The 18,883-nt window shown below is 34.2% G+C and overlaps 1 protein-coding gene across 1 annotated transcript in view; it reads left to right on the forward strand.

The window, feature by feature from the left end:
- The first annotated feature begins 205 nt into the window (after positions 1-205).
- GUF1 (GTP binding elongation factor GUF1) overlaps positions 206-18,883 on the forward strand; it is a 39,671-nt gene continuing 20,993 nt past the window's right edge. Inside the window, exons 1-11 of the mRNA XM_001372735.5 lie at positions 206-1,123; positions 2,123-2,234; positions 2,560-2,708; positions 2,937-3,017; positions 5,785-5,862; positions 7,192-7,275; positions 14,165-14,229; positions 14,405-14,608; positions 15,851-15,990; positions 17,486-17,609; positions 18,450-18,582. Coding sequence (XP_001372772.3) covers positions 941-1,123; positions 2,123-2,234; positions 2,560-2,708; positions 2,937-3,017; positions 5,785-5,862; positions 7,192-7,275; positions 14,165-14,229; positions 14,405-14,608; positions 15,851-15,990; positions 17,486-17,609; positions 18,450-18,582 — 1,353 coding nt within the window. The 5' untranslated portion in view covers positions 206-940. The remainder of the gene's footprint in view (positions 1,124-2,122; positions 2,235-2,559; positions 2,709-2,936; positions 3,018-5,784; positions 5,863-7,191; positions 7,276-14,164; positions 14,230-14,404; positions 14,609-15,850; positions 15,991-17,485; positions 17,610-18,449; positions 18,583-18,883) is intronic.

The following is an 18,883-nucleotide window of genomic DNA, read 5'->3' on the forward strand; positions in this document are numbered from 1 at the left end:
ATTTCAGGAAAAGCTTACCAACAATCAATTTTCCAAAGTGCACTGAGCTGGTGGTGCCCAAACTTGGTTGTGTTATACGGTGAAGTGAGTGGCTGGGCTTCTGGAATCCCTCTATGATGCTGTAACTCCAGGTAAGCTTTCAGCTTTCACTTTCTACCCAAATGGAACCTGTATTGGCTGAACCGTTTAAAATTCGAAGCAAACCGGATGTAAAGGAGGAGGATTAAAAGAAGTTATTGTATTTAGGCTTTAAGGCTGCAGTGTTAATTTAGTCGAGAATCCAGTTGGCAATGAGTTGAGGATTACTAAGGAAGCAGAGGCTGCAGGTAAAGGTCTCAGTGAAAGGAGGAGGATCCTGGGCTCCAGTTTGCAGGGAGGAGGGTCAAGGAAAAGGGTTCTCAACAAAGGGCAGACGACCCAGGCCCGTGTTCCTGCTCTTGGTTGGGGCTGAGGAATGGAGCGGTTCTCAAGCCAAGTCCCAAGAGCCCCAGGGAATAGAGTGGCATCCAAGTGACAGTGGCTATTTGGGCAGGTCAGTGGGAGAACAATACTCTGTCAGTTCTCCCTAACCTGAACATCGGGACAAGTAAGGTGAAGAAACATACTAGAAACAAGTACGAATCACCAGCCAATAAGCTTTTTCTTATCAGTTACTGGCGGCGGCAACGTGCAGACGCAGTGACGTCAGGTATCTCGCAGAGGGCGGTGTGAGGACCTAGCGTGAGGTCACGTCCTCTGCCGGCCGTGACCGCGGGTACTGAAAAGAGATTTTATTAATGGATCCTTGAGCTGCCCAGGGTGTCTCCGGGTCCGGAAAGTCTAAGTTTCTTCCAGACATTGCCATATCCGGTCGGGAAGGTCGACTGCAACCACCGAAGTGGATGGACATGGCTCTACGCTCTGACTCCTGAGAGCGGAGCGTGAAGGAGGCTTTGGGGCGATGTTGGCTCGATTAGGGCCCGGACCGGGGCACCGGGGGGCTTGGGTGGCGCGGGCCACACTGGGGACCCTTTGGGGCCGGCTGCCGATGGCGGACCTGGCAGCCCCCTTCTCTCCGCGTCTAGAGAAGAACCCTGCCTTTCGGGTGATCCCCTGCAGAACACATAACTACACGGACCAAACGGTGACCGCTGGGCCTACTCGGGAGTATTTGGGCGGACTGGGAAGCGGGATCCGAGGCTGGAAGCCTGGGAAGTTTACTGGGAACTAGGCCCCCCGGAGGAGGGATTAGCTTGCTGTCTCACGAGACTTTGTTAGGCCTCTATACTATTGGAAATTTATTCTGGGTAGGAGGCTATCAATCAATCATTTTGCAAAACTTATGCAGCTCCAAAGGGCGTATGTCCTGGGTGGTCTTTGCTAATCCAATGTTGCTCTTATCTTAGAGCTGAAAGGGATTTTTAGAACTCAGTTTGTCCCAACATCCTGCAGAGAGGAATTTTAAGACCATAGAAATGCAGTGAAATATCAATTAAGATTTGAACCCAGCATTCTAAATCCGTATTCCCTATACCATTCTGTGATATAAAATGGAAATGAAATGAAAAAGTTGATTTTTCAAATTAAAAAAAGATTTTCTTATGGGTTTCTTTCGTTTAGCTATAATTTGAAATAAAGTACAAAATATGAAAAGCATTTTGAGGTTTGGCAGAATGATGGTACAGGTATGGGAACAATGTTTTAAAATTAAAGTTCTTGAAGTTATGCATCTTTTGTGGTTTTGCATCTTAATTTTAAGATCGATTTTTATGGAAATTAAAAAAACAGACTAAATGACTGAAACTATATTTAAATAGTTGGAGTTAAAAGTAAAAGTCAGTGCAAATGTGTTTTCGCCAGGCCTGTCTTTTCTATTTTTCTACTCTTCTAGTAAATAAAGGGTAACTCTCCAAAGGATGACTTTCTTAACCTCCATGTTCACCTGTATTGTAACATTTATTTGTTAAATTCTGTTACAAATCCTAGTACCATTACCTTTTTTTGTTATTGTGAAAGGTGTAAGAAAAAGTCTAAAGAAAAAAAATTCCATAAAAGCAGTTTTATTAGAACAGAGGTAAAAAGTGTGGATTTGTTCAATCTGTAAACACATATTAATGAGTTTCCTATTTTTCTGCCTTTCTAGGAAAGAATGGATATGTCTAAATTTCCTGTTGAAAATATTAGAAATTTTGGCATCATTGCTCATGTGGATCATGGCAAAAGTACTCTAGCTGACAGGCTTCTGGAATTAACAGGTATGTAGACTCTTTAATGTGGATTGGAGACTTGAACAGTCTTAATTTGGCATAAGGTTAATTCATAGACTTATTTTTTACATGTGTTGTTATTTTGTTTCTATTCCTTAACCAGTTATTAATATGTATGTTTTCAAAATGTTGAATGTTGATTTATTCATTTAGGCCTATCTTAATGAAAGACTCAGTTGGTATATTTCCTTATATAAAATGAACTTTTAAGAATTTGAATATGTCTCTGCATAACCTAACTCATCTTCAAAGATACTTTGTAAAACTCATTGCTATTATCTTCTGATAAAAATTCACAAAATTTTGTTCCTAGGTACAATTACCAAAACTGATCATAATAAACAAGTACTTGATAAACTTCAAGTAGAACGGGAAAGAGGAATCACTGTTAAAGCACAGACTGCATCTCTTTTTTACAATTATAAGGGAAAAGTATACCTTTTAAATCTCATTGATACACCTGTAAGTTAAACTTTAATCTTGGGTTTTATCTTGTTTGTTAATGTTATCTAAATTAGCCTTAAATTTATTTGTAAATCATGCTTTTCCTTTGACTACTGTTCCCTTTAATGTCACTTGTTTCCTGAATGATTAACAAATAAATAAATCCAGGTTTAATTGAAAAAGTTAAGATCAAATAGTAAGAAGTTGGATGTCACATTCAGTTGTTTTAATTTTTTTTCTTCTTAGGGTCATGTTGACTTTAGTTATGAAGTGTCAAGATCACTTTCTGCTTGTCAAGGTGTCTTACTTGTAGTGGATGCAAATGAGGTATACATTTCATTAAATTTTTTAAAATAATAAACAATGATATTTCTGTTAAATTCCCTTGGAATATATATGTGTGTGTATATTTATATATATATTTATAAAAAGGAATTCTCTTTTTTGACTGAACAGATCATTTAGTTCAAAATGATGTCTTGTGCATTCTGTTTGTTAGACTCTGGTGATATGTATAGCTATTATTTCTGTGAATTAAGTTTTAAAAAGTAATGTGAAGGACGAAAACTTTTAAAGATATGACATGCCTATTTTTAGTAATAATTTGGTCATAATCTCAAGTATGACTAAAATTTATAGCACTAACCTGACATTTGTTTCTGGCATACTTAGGAATCAAATTTTGAAAATTAATGATTGTCAGGATAGTTGAGAATCACAAAGTACGAAAAAAATATGATAAGCCATTATTTGGAAAAATGTTAGGTTTTGAGGAAAATTAATGTTGAACTGAATTACATATTAGTAATATTTCTATGAAACATTTCTTAAACTAAGTTTTGAAGGTCAGCTTGCTTCCTTGCTAAAGGAATTTATTCCCAGCCCCAAGGCATCTAACTGGTCTGGGACCTTGTGTCTTTTGTTTAAGGCTTTGAAAGGAGGAAGGCCCTTTTTTATCTGCAAATGAGAATACTTTCCTTAAGACCTTTGAAAGCTGAATGTTTTGGCCTTGTATCTTTAGCTATGGGAAGATCCACCTATCTGAAGAGTAGCCTGACCTCGCCTTGGGTGAAAGTTGTGGGCTAAAAGTTGGAGATCTTTTTAAGTCTCTTAAAAAATATCCCCAATCAGAACTACTGGTGTCGATCTCAAGGACAAACTCAGGCCAATCAGAAAGAAGGCTCTCCTCCCTACAAAAGAGAGGGTCAGGTCTTAGGGAATAGCTTTTCATGTAAGAGGCAGATTAGAGGGACCCTTCTTTCATTAATAAGTTGCATGCCCCTTTTAATAAATGATGTTATTCTCAGGCATGTGGCCTCATTATTTATTGGTTAAAGTGCTGGGTGCTATGAATTTAAAGAAATTAATCTCCCAGAAGGGTAATAGAGAGAAGTACTGCAAGGTAGCATAATGAAGCAATCACTAGACTTGGAGCTGTGTGTTTGGTTATAAAATTTTCTTCAGATACTGTATCAATATGGACAAGTAACCTCATTTCTCTGAGCTTCATTTATTTATTGATAAATGGTGTCATGGTGAATAGAATGCCAAGCTTGAAATCAGGAAGACTCATCTAAGTTCAGATCTAACCTCAGATACTTAATAGCCATGTGACCATGGACAAGTCATTTAAGTCTGTTTGCCTCAGGTTCCTCATCTCTAAAATGAGCTGGAGAAGGAAATGGCAAACCACTGCAGTATCTTTGCCAAGGAAACTCCAAACGGGTCTTAAAGAATCAGACATGATTGAATAACTAAATAACAACAACAACAACTAAATACGAAGTAAAATAAAAATAACTTCTGCCATAGACCTTACTAAGCCCTGGAAACCCCCCACATTTTATAGTAAAATATTAATTCCAGTGTGTCTGCTTTTTATAAGGCACTGTGCTAGGCTGTAATACTACCTCTGCCTTTAGAAATGGCAAATCTTATAAACTATTTATGTCACTATTTTTAAAAAAATACTTTATTCTCTAGCAGACACTGGGATCATCTGGATTTTATAATTGTAGAATTTTAGAAGAGGAAGAAGAAATCATTTAGTGTAACCCTCAAATGATAGAGTAGGAAACATGGGTACAGAGAGATTTAAGACTGCTCTTTTTCTCAGTACTGAGAAAGAACTTGCTATATAGAAATTTGATCATTCAGATTCCCCTTTGTTTTTCCACGAACTGTTATCTTTGTGTCTGACTAGTTAACTGCCATTCCTGTGAGTGAAAAATCCCCTACTCCCTTATATGAGGATTAAATTTTAAGGTTAGCAGTAGTCTTTAGTTAATCGTAATTGTAATTCTAGGAGAGTTGAATATTGTTAGCATAAGTGATGATTTTAGATTTAGATTAGAATTTTTGTGATTATTTTAGTATAAGTATTAAGATTGAATTAAATGAGATGACTGAATTAACATATTTAATCATTGTTAGCATAGACCTCAGTGTCAGCCTTAGACTTCAAATTTTTTTATATCATGTACCATCAGCAATAATTATGGTCTTGAACTTGTGATCCAGTATAAGTCACTAGGCCTGACTCTGAGTTCAAATCCTGGTACCACCCAACACCACCCATTCTTATCATTTGCATCAGTAGTCCAGGCTCCCCCGCTCCCCCCTTGTCTATCAAGTGACTTTCAAGTCATCATCAAGTGACTTCTACCAATGAGAAGTCTTGGATTATTTTTAGCTTTGTATATAAGTTGTGATATTCTTTGGGGTATATAAGTATATATTTTTTCACAGTGCGCTGGGTCTTGGTCTTGACCAGAAGTCCAGCTTTATTGTGAGTCTAGCCCTGTTACAATAAACCTATTTCTTTTTGGCGTGGAGACTCAATTTCCCTTATTTGAGTTCTTGCAGTTAGAAATTATGCAACACTCCTGGGTGATGATTGTTCAGTGCCATTGCTCTTCTGGTGTCAGCATTGTCTGATTTGAGCTCCCTACACCAGAAATGTGCATAGGTGAGGATCTGGGGATCATCAATATTATGCCAAAATGTTAATTTTTAAAAATGTATAAATCATGTTGATTTTTGTTTTCTAGTGAATTGCAAGCACTTAGAAATTTGTCTACTTTAATATTTTTAGGGTATTCAAGCTCAAACTGTAGCAAATTTCTTTCTCGCCTTTGAAGCACAACTTTCAATAATTCCTGTTATAAACAAGGTAAATATAAAAAGTACTATGTAATTATATTTTTGTGTTTTTAAAATAACTGTTTGACTGATTTAGTAATAAAAAGCCTAGTATCTTATTTTTCTAAGTGATTCTCTTCCTCCCCCTAAGGAATTTCATTTAAATCAAAGTTAATTGTCTTTCATCAGTTAACTAATAGCTATGGATTGCTTTCTAGGTGCATACACTGTATTAGCCACTATATTGTATTAAAAAAGTGGCCTTGTTATAAAGAAGATTATTATTTGATAAGGGAAACAAAAGTTAAATATGCAGAATTCATTGAATTGTAATGGAGACAATAGCCCTGATGTTTTTGTCAAGGTTATTAATATAGTGGTACACTATCCAAGCACAATAGCCAAAACAACTGGACCAAAATGTATAAGCTATTAAATAATAAATTCTGAGCCCAGGGTCTTTTGGTCTTGCTTTTGTATTAATCTGGAGACATCAGATTTATAAGCATTTATTAGTAGAGAGAGGAACAGATAGAGGAGAAAAAGATCTTTCTAACTTAAGGTAAAATTAGGCTCCTGATTCCAACCCAGTGGTCCCATCCACACTGTGGGTAGCAAGATAAATAGATAAACTGTCATCTGAATGGCTCAGAGAGAGAGAGAGAGGAAGAGCAGAACTCCAAAGAGACCATTCAAAAGCCCCTTCTTCCTGTGCTCGCCTATGGAGAGCTTGTACTGGTGGGGGGACGAGCCATTAGGCCAGTCAGACAAGCTATGTGACTGACTCCTATGTCCCATGTGCAGGATCCAAACCTCCTAAATAATTACTTTGCACAGGTCCATTTGGATAAGTCCAGGAAAGTTTCAAGGAAGTGGATTTTGAACAAAGCTTAAGAAAATCTAGCTTTTATAAACCCAATTCTTAGGGATGTGATAAAGAAAATTAGATGTCTATTATTGAAAAAAAATTAATATAATTAATTTGCATGTATTAATTTGGAATTTGCTAAGTTAGACATTGTATTACTAGAATGTAGACCATTAGGTAAACTTTTTAGCAATAACAAACTTAAGAAAGCATCTAATTAGGAACAGACAAGCTGCAATTCATATTAGTGATAAGAGAAATCAATGATCTTTTGAAATATTTGAAGAGTAAATTTGTCAGCAATATATAAAAGTTGCTAATGCTTAATCTAAACTATATGTTGTGCATTAAAATATTAATTTGTATATTCAGTAAAATATAGTACTCTCAAATTTGAGGGTTTGGGGAAAAAGGCAAACAGTTAAAATTCTTTTACATTTCTCTGAGCATTTTTATTTTAGCATGTTTAGATTTACTATTAATGTTTTATAGATAGATCTGAAGAATGCTGACCCTGAAAGGGTTGGAAAACAAATTGAAAAGATGTTTGACATTCCCAGTGATGATTGTATTAAGGTAAAAATATCTCATTTTTGTTCTTTCATTTGTACTTTTTTACCCAGAAGGCTAAAGTGGACTTGGTTTTAACTTTAATCATCATTGTCATCAGGAAAATAATTTTAACATTTTCATAGATTCGGTGGTACTGTCATACTTTTGGAAACAAATGAATATTTGATCCACTGTTGACTTACTATAATTTCCTGCCCAAATTATTGAGCTAATATCTGATGAAATGATACAGTAAAAAGAATATTTAGCCTGTTCAGAAGATTTGGGTTCAAATCTTGACTCATAGTTAATGTTTTTACTCATGGGGCCCACCATATAACCTCTGAGCCTTTTTACATATGTAAAATGAAGATAATATTTTTGCTTCTCAGTTCCTAGATTTGTCATAATGAAAGTGATAAATTAATCTTAAAGTATTAAATGAAGACAAGTAGTTATTAAAATGGGTTTTTGCCTCAAACAGGTATTTGTCCAAATATAGGACACCCATAATTTAGACTTCTTTGAAAAGAAAAAAAATTTTGATTATAGATATGCATGCATTAGAAAAATGGGCTGTACAAAGAGTTGATACAAGCCAAAGTTATGTTGGAAAGTATATTCTCTGTTCATATCCATGTCATATTTTCTAGTGATATAGTCAAGATTATTCAGTTTCTATCCAAATACCTTTTAAAGATTGAGTTGAATTAATAACTTTGAATCTTTGATCTTGGTTTAGAGACTCATTATTTTCTTGCTGCTTATCACCATTATACACTTGATGCAACTTTTATTTGTGTCCTGTAAATTTTCTGTGGGGAGTCCTGGCTGTAGGACTTATTCTATATCTTACTTATTACATTGTCTGGGTACTAAAACAACATTTGATTTATACTTCTGTTAACATTTGTTGGTTGATTAATCCACTTCTTTTTCCAATTATGCATTTCTTTTACAACTTTTCATTTGCATAATTTATTAGTTGTAATGTTAACTTGTCTGTCCTTTCTGGGAAAAAATTGTGATCATTTAAAGTGCTAGGCAATATTTTAAATGCAGTTTGGCACAATCTTTCTCCTGTTCAATTTCAGATGTACTTAAGTGCCTTTTTGTTTAAAAAACATATATATATATATATATGTATATATATTATATATCATAAATATATATAATTTTATCTTATCCAACAGGGTAAAGGAGAAGGGAAAACCAAGAGGGGTAGGTGGGGAGGGAACACAAAAAAGGAGGGAAGGAGAGGGGGGAGGGGAAGGTAACAAAAAGGGAGGGGCTAGAAAGGGAAACATATCAAGGGAGAGGACTAGGGGGACTGATTTAACGTAAATCACTAGCTTAAAAGGTTATAGCTAAAGAAGAAAGGTCAGAATTAGGGGAGGATATCAAAATGCCAGGGAGTCCATAATTGACAATCATAACTTTTAACATAAATGGGATGAACTCACCCATAAAATGTAGACAAATAGCAGAATGGATTAGAACCCAAAACCCTACCATATGTTGTCTTCAAGGAACACACATGAGGCGGGTAGACACTCACAAGGTCAGAATTAAAGGATGGAGTAAGACCTGGGCCTTAACTTATAGAAAGAAGGCAGGAGTTGCAATCATGATATCTGAGAAAGCCAAAGCAAAAACAGACCTGATTAAAAGGGATAGGGAAGGTAAATATATTTTGTTAAAAGGGACTTTAGTTATGAGGAAATATCACTAATCAACATGTATGCACCAAATAGTATAGCACCGAAATTTCTAATGGAGAAACTAGGAGAATTGAAGGAGGAAATAGACAGTAAAACCATATTAGTGGGAGATTTGAACAAACCACTATCAAATTTAGATAAATCATATAAAAAATAAATAAGAAAGAGGTAAAAGATGTGAATGAAATCTTAGAAAAATTAGAGTTAATAGACATATGGAGAAAAATAAATAGGGACAAAAAGGAATACACCTTTTTCTCAGCACCACATGGCACATTCACAAAGATTGACCATACACTATGTCACAGAAACATGGCATACAAATGCAGAAAAGCAGAAATAATAAATGCAGCCTTTTCAGATCATAAGGCAATAAAAATAATGATCAGTAAGGGTGCATGGAAAACCAAATCAAAAATTAATTGGAAATTAAATAATATGATACTCCAAAATTGGTTAGTTAGAGAACAAATCATAGAAACAATTAATAATTTCATTGAGGAAAATGACAATGGTGAGACATCCTTTCAAGCCTTATGGGATGCAGCCAAAGCAGTAATCAGAGGAAAATTCATATCCCTGAGTGCATATATTAACAAACTAGGAAGGGCAGAGATCAATGAATTGAAAATGCAAATAAAAAAAACTTGAAAGCAAACAAATTAAAAACCCCCAGAAGAAAACCAAACTAGAGATCCTAAAAATTAAGGGAGAAATTAATAAAATAGAAAGTGATAGAACTAATACATAAGACTAGAAGTTGGTACTTTGAAAAAACAGACAAAATAGACAAAGTATTGGTCAATCTAATTTAAAAAAGGAAAGAAGAAAAGCAAATTAACAGCATCAATGATGAAAAGGGGGACATTACCTCCAATGAAGAGGAAATTAAGGCAATCATTAAAAATTACTTTGCCCAATTATATGGCAATAAATATACCAACCTAGGTGATATGGATGAATATTTACAAAAATATAAACTGCCTAGACTAACAGAAGAAGAAATAGAATTCTTAAATAATCCCATATCAGAAAATGAAATCCAACAGGCCATCAAAGAACTCCCTAAGAAAAAATCCCCAGGGCCTGATGGATTCACAAGTTAATTCTATCAAACATTCAAAGAACAGCTAATCCTAATACTATACAAACTATTTGACATAATAAACAAAGAGGGAGTTCTACCAAATTCTACTGATTCCAAAACCAGGCAAGTGAATTCTATCAAACATCCAGAGAACAGTTAATCCCAATACTATACAAACTATTTGACATATTAAGCAAAGAGGGAGTTCTACCAAACTCCTTTTATGACACAAACATGGTACTAATTCCAAAACCAGGCAGGTCAAAAACAGAGAAAGAAAACTATAGACCAATCTCCCGAATGAATATAGATGCAAAAATCTTAAATAGGATACTAGCAAAAAGACTCCAGCAAGTGATCAGAAGGGTCATCCACCATGATCAAGTAGGATTTATACCAGGGATGCAGGGCTGGTTCTATATTAGGAAAACCATCCACATAATTGACCATATCAACAAGCAAACCAACAAAAATCACATGATTATTTCAATAGATGCAGAAAAAGCCTTTGATAAAATACAATACCCATTCCTATTAAAAACACTAGAAAGCATAGGAATAGAAGGGTCGTTCCTAAAAATAATAAACAGTATATATCTAAAACCATCAATATCAATACCAATAATATCATCTGCAATGGGGATAAACTAGCTGCATTCCCAATAAGATCAGGAGTGAAACAAGGATGCCCATTATCACCTCTATTATTTGACATTGTACTAGAAACACTAGCAGTAGCAATTAGAGAAGAAAAAGAAATTGAAGGCATTAAAACAGGCAAGGAAGAGACCAAATTATCGCCCTTTGCGGATGACATGATGGTCTACTTAAAGAATCCAAAAGATTCAACCAAAAAGCTAATCGAAATAATCAACAACTTTAGCAAAGTTGCAGGATACAAAATAAACCCCCATAAGTTATCAGCATTTCTATATATCTCCAACACAGCTCAGCAGCAAGAACTAGAAAGAGAAATCCCATTCAAAATCACCTTAGGCAAAATAAAATACTTAGGAATCTATCTCCTGAGACAAACACAGGAACTATATGAACACAACTACAAAACACTCTTCACACAACTAAAACTAGACTTGAGCAATTGGAAAAACATTGACTGCTCATTGGTAGGACGAACCAATGTAATAAAAATGAACATCCTACCCAAACTTATTTATCTATTTAGTGCCATACCCATTGAACTTCCAAAAAATTTCTTTACTGATTTAGAAAAAACCATAACAAAGTTCATTTGGAAGAACAAAGGATCAAGGATATCCAGGGAAATAATGAAAAAAAATACAAAGGAAGGGGTCTTGCAGTCCCAGATTTCAAACTATATTACAAAGTAGCGGTCATCAAAATAATTTGGTACTGGCTAAGAGACAGAAAGGAGGATCCGTGGAATAGACTTGGGGCAAGTGACCTCAGCAAGACAGTATACAATAAACCTAAAGATCCCAGCTTTTGGGACAAAAATCCACTATTTGATAAAAACTGCTGGGAAAATTGGAAGACAGTATGGGAGAAATTAGGTTTGGATCAACACCTCACACCCTACACCAAGATAAATTCAAAATGGGTGAATGACTTGAACATAAAGAAGAAAACTATATGTAAATTAGGCAAACACAGAATAGTATAAATGTCAGACCTTTGGGAAGGGAAAGACTTTAAAACCAAGCAAGACTTAGAAAGAGTCACAAAATGTAAAATAAATAATTTTGACTACATCAAATTAAAAAGCTTTTGTACAAACAAAACCAATGTAACTAAAATCAGAAGGGAAGCAACAAATTGGGAAACAATCTTCTCAAAAACCTCTGACAAGGGTTTAATTACTCAAATTTACAAAGAGCTAAATCAATTGTACAAAAAATCAAGCCATTCCCCAATTGATAAATGGACAAGGGACATGAATAGGCAGTTTTCAGATAAAAAAAATCAAAATTATTAATAAGCACATGAAAAAGTGTTCTAAATCTCTTATAATCAGGGAGATGCAAATCAAAACAACTCTGAGGTATCACCTCACACCTAGCAGATTGGCTAACATGACAGCAAAGGAAAGTAATGGCTGCTGGAGGGGATGCGGCAAAGTAGGGACATTAATTCATTGCTGGTGGAGTTGTGAATTGATCCAACCATTCTGGAGGGCAATTTGGAACTATGCCCAAAGGGTGATAAGAGGCTGTCTACCTTTTGGTCCAGCCATAGCACTGCTGGGTTTGTACCCCAAAGAGATAATAAGGAAAAAGTCATGTACAAAAAAAATCCGTAGCTGTGCTCTTTGTGGTGGCCAAAAATTGGAAAATGAGGGGATGCCCTTCAATTGGGGAATGGCTGAACAAATTGTGGTATATGTTGGTGATGGAATACTATTGTGCTCAAAGGAATAATAAAGTGGAGGAATTCCATGGAGACTGGAACGACCTCCAGGAAGTGATGCAGAACCAGGAAAACATTGTATACAGAGACTGATACACTGTGGTACAATCAAATGTAATGGACTTCTCCATTAGTGGCAGTGTAATGTCCCTAACAATGTCCTAAACAATCTGTAGGAATCTAGGAGAAAAAACAATATCCACAAGCAGAGGACAAACTGTGGGAATAAAAACACCGAGGAAAAGCAACAGGGGTGGAGGGGATATGAATGAGGAGAGACTCTAAATGAACACTAATGCAAATACCAACAACATAGAAATGGGTTCGAATGAAGAACACATGTGATACCCAGTGAATTGTGGGTCGGCTATGGGAGAGGTGGTGGGAGGAAAAGAAAATGATCTTTGTCTCCAATGAATAATGTTTGGAAATGACCAAATAAAATAATGTTTAAAAACAAAAAAACAAAAACCTATAAATGAACTAGCTCTGTGGACTTCCCCTCTAACATCCTGTCACTGCCCAGACAACTAGCATTCATTTACTTGTTTCTTTTTCCTGTAAGTAGTTGTTGAACTTTAGTAATTGAAATTTCATTAAGAAGGCTTAACAAGGCAATATTCAAATGACTTTGTTGAATGTTGCATAATGTAGTGTCATCTGCATATGGTCCTTAAAAAAACCCTACTATCTGTAGTGAAGTCTTTCTTTTGAATTCTGTAGTGATAGTATACATGATTGAGCCAGGTATTTTTTTTGTAGGCATGCATCTTCTTGTTTTATTTCTCTTTTGATCCTGTTAATTAGGATCTTCAAATTTTCAGTGTTGCCTCTTTGAAGGTATCTTGTACAATGTTAAGTTGGCACAGGATACACTTTATCAGAGAAGAGCCCTTAAAGATACAGTTTGCTTTTTCCAAAATAAATACTTTTTATTTTCAACAAGTATAGTACTTAGATTCTCTTTATCTTCATTTAATTATGTGCCTAGAAGGATGAAGTCTTTTATATGGTACATTTATGAAAGATTGACTCCTTCATATACTGCATCAAAAATGGGTCTAAATATGTGAGTAAATTATTCTTTGAAGTTTTGGATTGTTTTAAAAATTATTATGTCTGTGTTTTTTTCTTTTTTATGGATCTTTAGAATTGATTTTTTAAAACCCTTACCTTCCCTCTTAGAATCAATACCATGTATTGGTTCTAAGGCAGAAGAGTAGTAAGGGAAAGCAATTGGGATTAAGTGACCTGCCCAGGGTCACACAACTGGGAAGTGTCTGAGGCCAGATTTGAACCTAAAACCTCTCATCTCTAGATCTGGCTTATCCACTGAGCCACTCAACTGCCCCTTTAGAATTAATTTTTGAAACACAGTTGCATTCCTTCTCCAATATTGCTTTAATGCCATTTCTGCTTCCTTATATAATAGATTAGAGACTTTAATGTTAACAATCCAAATGTGGTATTCTACTGTCATTGATGGGAAAATATTACATTGTTGAAATCTTTGTTAATTTTTCCCATCTTTTGTCATCCAGTTTTTATACTTTTCTTCTACTGCTTCTCCTTAGGAACTGATACTAGTTGTTATCTTTCTTTATGAGATGTTACAAATAAGCTATATATTCTAGCAGATATTAAGAATTCAATAAATAATAGCTATATTGCCAAATATTTTTTCTTTAAAATTTATCATATTTTATATTCTTTTTGTTAGATTTCTGCTAAACTAGGAACAAATGTTGAAAAAGTTCTTCAAGCAGTCATTGAAAGAATAGCTCCGTGAGTATTTGTTTTAGTCTTTCTAAAAGTATGCAATAGATTAATTGCTGATTTGTGTCAGTAGAGGGAATTCCTTGTACTGATGACATGATCTTTAGCATATTTTAAAATATATTTCTATATGTGTGTGTATGCATGTAGTGGAGTTTTTATTTTTATTTTATATGTTTGATAGGCCAAAAGCAAATCGAGAAAATCCCCTGAAGGCTTTGGTATTTGATTCTACTTTTGACCAGTATAGGGGCGTTATAGCTAATGTAGCACTATTTGATGGAATTGTTTCCAAAGGAAATAAGATTGTATCTGCTCATACAGAGAAAATTTATGAAGTTAATGAAGTTGGAATTCTAAGCCCAGATGAACAACTAACTCAGAAACTGTAAGTAATCAATGCTACAAAGAGTTTTAGTAAAATTTTTATCTGCAAGAATAGCTGAATTTTCAGTTTAAAAATTTGTATTTAGTCTTATTGATAAATTCATTTTTGTGAAATAGCATTAAAAATTTAAAAAAAAATTAAGCTGGAATGTTTGGAGAAATTCTTAAAGACAACTCAATATAGTACCATGGAATTGCATTGAAAAGACTGAGGTGGTGGTCATATTCTATATTTTGCAAATTATGTGATCCCTTTAAGTTCACTTAATGAAAAATTTTAGGATTGGGTTGGATGATCACTTTAAAATTCCTTTTCTCAGAATATTAATTCTGTGATTATATTTTTGTGATTATAGTTAATAATTGCCCAGAGAATATTATTTCAATGAGTTATAGAAAGGTCTAAAATTATACAAAGATCATTCCTCATGGCAAAATTCTAAATATCACAATTTTTCATGATTGAGTTACAATGATCTTAAAAACATAAGCCCAGGAAATATCTAGTAGCTTGCCTTTTTCTTTCTTATTTTTTGACTAAATCTATGGTATTTTGTCTCATGTAGTTTGCTTCTCTTTTTTTAAGTTGTATATATGAAAGAAAACATTGGCACTAGTTGTTCCTTTTAGTATACTTAATGTGTAACATTATTCCTAATGGAGAAAGTTAGTGTAGTATAGTGGATCAAGAACTCAGATGCTGAGCTTGGAGTCAGGAACACCTGGATTTAAGTCTTGACACTGAATAGTAACTTGGAAAGTCAATTAATTGTGCATTCTCAGTCAGCTCCTTAGCAGTAGCATTTATCTAATGAGTCATAGTGGGTTTTCTTTCTGCCTTGGATTTCCTTTTATTTTCATATTCTGCATGGGGAAATAACTGTCACAAGCCATCTTCACAGTTATTCTCAGTATCTTAAGTATTAATTTCTACCTGTTTTCTTTTGGAAAGAGGAAATAGACTTACTGAAAGGGAATGGTGTTGGGGATTTTTTTATGTTGAATATTCTGTTGGTGGAGGAAAATAATATTAAAGAGAGCTTTACTGGAGGCTTTGGCATAGAGATCTACTTCATATTACAAGAACGGAGCCATTGGTTGCTTCAAGGACAAATGATTTGAAATAGAGATGTTTTTTTCTGTATTAGAAGAATTAATGGTTATAAATGTAAAGAATTGAGCTGCAGGAGTGGGGTATTCTTAAACTGTACACAATATTCCATATAATGCTAATTTTATTTAGCTATGCAGGACAGGTGGGCTATCTGATTGCTGGGATGAAAGATGTCACTGAAGCTCAAATAGGAGATACATTATATTTACATAAACAACCAGTGGAACCCTTGCCTGGGTTTAAGTCAGCGAAACCAATGGTTTTTGCAGGTGAGGTGTTCACAAGTTCAAAAAATTAGAGCAGTTATTTTATTCTTAATTATACTATACAGCAAGAATAATTGTGACATAGATTTTTGTTCCACCTAATGAAATATTTTAATATTTAAGTAGTTTTAAAAGAGATTAAATACATATAGTGATTTTTAAACTTTTATTATCAAAGCATATTACCTAGAATATCCCAATAAATAAGTTCTGAAATGCTAAAACCTATTTACTAAATTTAATTCAGCTTTTGTTCTAAGGAAATAAATACCTTATGATAGCATTATAAGTTTGATTGGGGGTCTAGGGAAGTCCTAGGATAGAAAGGCCTTCTACCAATGCAAGAATGTAACACAAGGCACTTATAAGTTAAATGACTTATCTGGTCACCCAATAGATAGGTATGAGAGAACTTTGGTCTTGAAACTGGCTATTCCTGACTTCAAGGCTAGGTGAAATCAGAATGCTTCAAAATAATTGTAATGTAGAATAATGTATAATGTATAAGTAATGTTTGCTTATAATAGAAACAAGCAGAATATCTTGTTAACAGGATTAGAGAAGAATTTATTCTTATTACTTTTTTGGGGGGGATTTTTCTCATGAAGAGAAACATAGGCATGAGATAATAAAACAGATCGAATTGTACACATGTATAGCTTTATCAAATATTTTTCACCTAAGATTTAAACCTGTGCTTTAGAGTGGCAATTCTTTTTTAAATAATGACTTAATGGAAGTCACTTGAAAAGTATTGATCTAATCAGAACTGGAAGACTTTGTAGTTTACACTGTTCCGTTTTCTGAAGATGACATACTGGAAATAAGCTGTGTTTTTTTTTGTTTTTTTTTTCAGACTAATAAAACATCTAACTGAATAGTATTTCTGGAGCAGAGTTTAGGGTTTCCAAAGGGTTTTCTCGCTAAGATAATAAGCTATTTTCAAGGAAGATTAAAGAAATCTCAATCTATAAATAAAACACATTTCAGGATACTGTCAGTAAATTGGAGCAATTGCCTGTTCTCATTTTGGGTAATCTTTCTTGTGGTACCAAGAATCAACTGCATTAGTTTTCACTATTCTTTATAAAATATTGTACATAGCATTTGACAGTTTACAAAACATCTTCCTTACAACTTTTTTTAGAGGCTGATACAAATTTGTTATAGAATATCTACTTTGTAATCTTTGAGAAATATGCAGTGTGATTTATTTTTATAAGAATCCCTTTCCTAAATTTTATTTCCTCAACATTGATAGAAATATTTTAGTTGGTAGGTAGTGAATGTTATATGATAGTTGATTGGTAGGGTGCTAGTGTAAAGTTAGGATGATATTCTAGCATAAATTTATTTACAGACTTTTAGACAAATCGAGGAATATCTAGTAAAACATGGGGAAAAAAGTTTGTGATGTAGGATTAATGTATGTGGTATTATGTCTTAGACTAAGCTTTTCAGTGTGTCAAATGAAACATTTTATTAAATATTTTCATAGGAATGTACCCCATAGACCAATCTGAATATAATAATTTGAAGAGTGCTATAGAAAAACTGACATTAAATGATTCCAGTGTGATGGTACATCGGGATAGTAGCCTTGCCTTAGGTGCTGGTTGGAGGTAAGATTCATTATCTATTTTTTAATGAGAGTTTTAATCAGTAACGCATTATTAATCATTGACTAGTAGCCCTGAGCTTTGTGAAACACTAGGAATGCAAAGACAGAAGACCAATTCCTTGCCCTTAAGGAGCTTATGTTCTGTAGAAGAGATAACATATACATTTGTGGAGAAGTAACTAGCAACTGAGAGAGGGTATCAGAAACAGCCTTCCATTGGAAGTGGCTTCTGATCTGACCTTTGAAAGAAATTTGGGATTTTTAGAGACAGAAGTGGGGAAAGAGTCCATTTCTCTCCCTTCCATGGGAAACAACTTGTGCAAAGAAAGGTATGGAGTTGGGAAATGCAGTGTACTATGTAAGAAGCCACAAGAATGACATTTTGGCTGGGCTGAAAAAATATGTAAAAAAGCTGGAAAGTTGTGTTCAAGCCAGATTGTGAAATGCATTAAATGTCAAATTCACGAGTTTATATTTGATTCTAGTCCAGAGGGAGTGATTAGAGCTTTTTGAGCTTATGGAACAATGACATGACACATATTTGCCAGAGAGCTCTGAATGATGAATAAAAGAGGGAAGAGACTGGAAATAGATCAATTAGAAAGCTATTTAAATTGTTTAGGAAGGGTATAAACTAAAGTGGCATCCATATAAATGGAGAAAAAGGGATGGATGCAAGAGATTATATAGAAAAATTATGAGATCTGGCAACTAATTAGACATTGGTTAAGTTGTATATATTGATGGCTTTAAAAAAAATGATTTAAAATAGCACTTAAAATGAGCATTAAGGGTTTATGCAATTGGAGTGACAATTTTGATTTTTTTGTTTTCCTCCAAGGTTGGGGTTTCTTGGTCTCCTACACATGGAAGTTTTTAATCAACGGTTAGAGCAAGAATATAATGCTTCTGTTATTTTGACTACACCTACTGTTCCTTATAAAGCTGTTCTTTCATCAGCCAAGTTAATAAAGGTACTTGAAATTTCTGATCTTGAAATTCATAGCACTTGCAATATAATTAAATATTCTGTATTGTAGTAGTTGGAAATGTAAAGTCAATTTTGAATTATAACTGATGAAGAGCAAATTAGCTTTGTCTTTCTTATCAGTAAAATAAAGAATAGGAACAATACTTTATAGAACTCTAAGGTTTTTGTTTTTAAACCTTTACCTAACATATTGGTTCTAAGAACAACAGTAAGGGCTGGGCAATGGGGTTTAAGTGACTTGCCTAGGGTCACATAGCTAGGAAGTGTCTGAAGCTAGATTTGAA

This window comes from Monodelphis domestica, chromosome 6 (genome assembly GCF_027887165.1).
Source record: "Monodelphis domestica isolate mMonDom1 chromosome 6, mMonDom1.pri, whole genome shotgun sequence".
NCBI lineage: Eukaryota > Metazoa > Chordata > Mammalia > Didelphimorphia > Didelphidae > Monodelphis > Monodelphis domestica.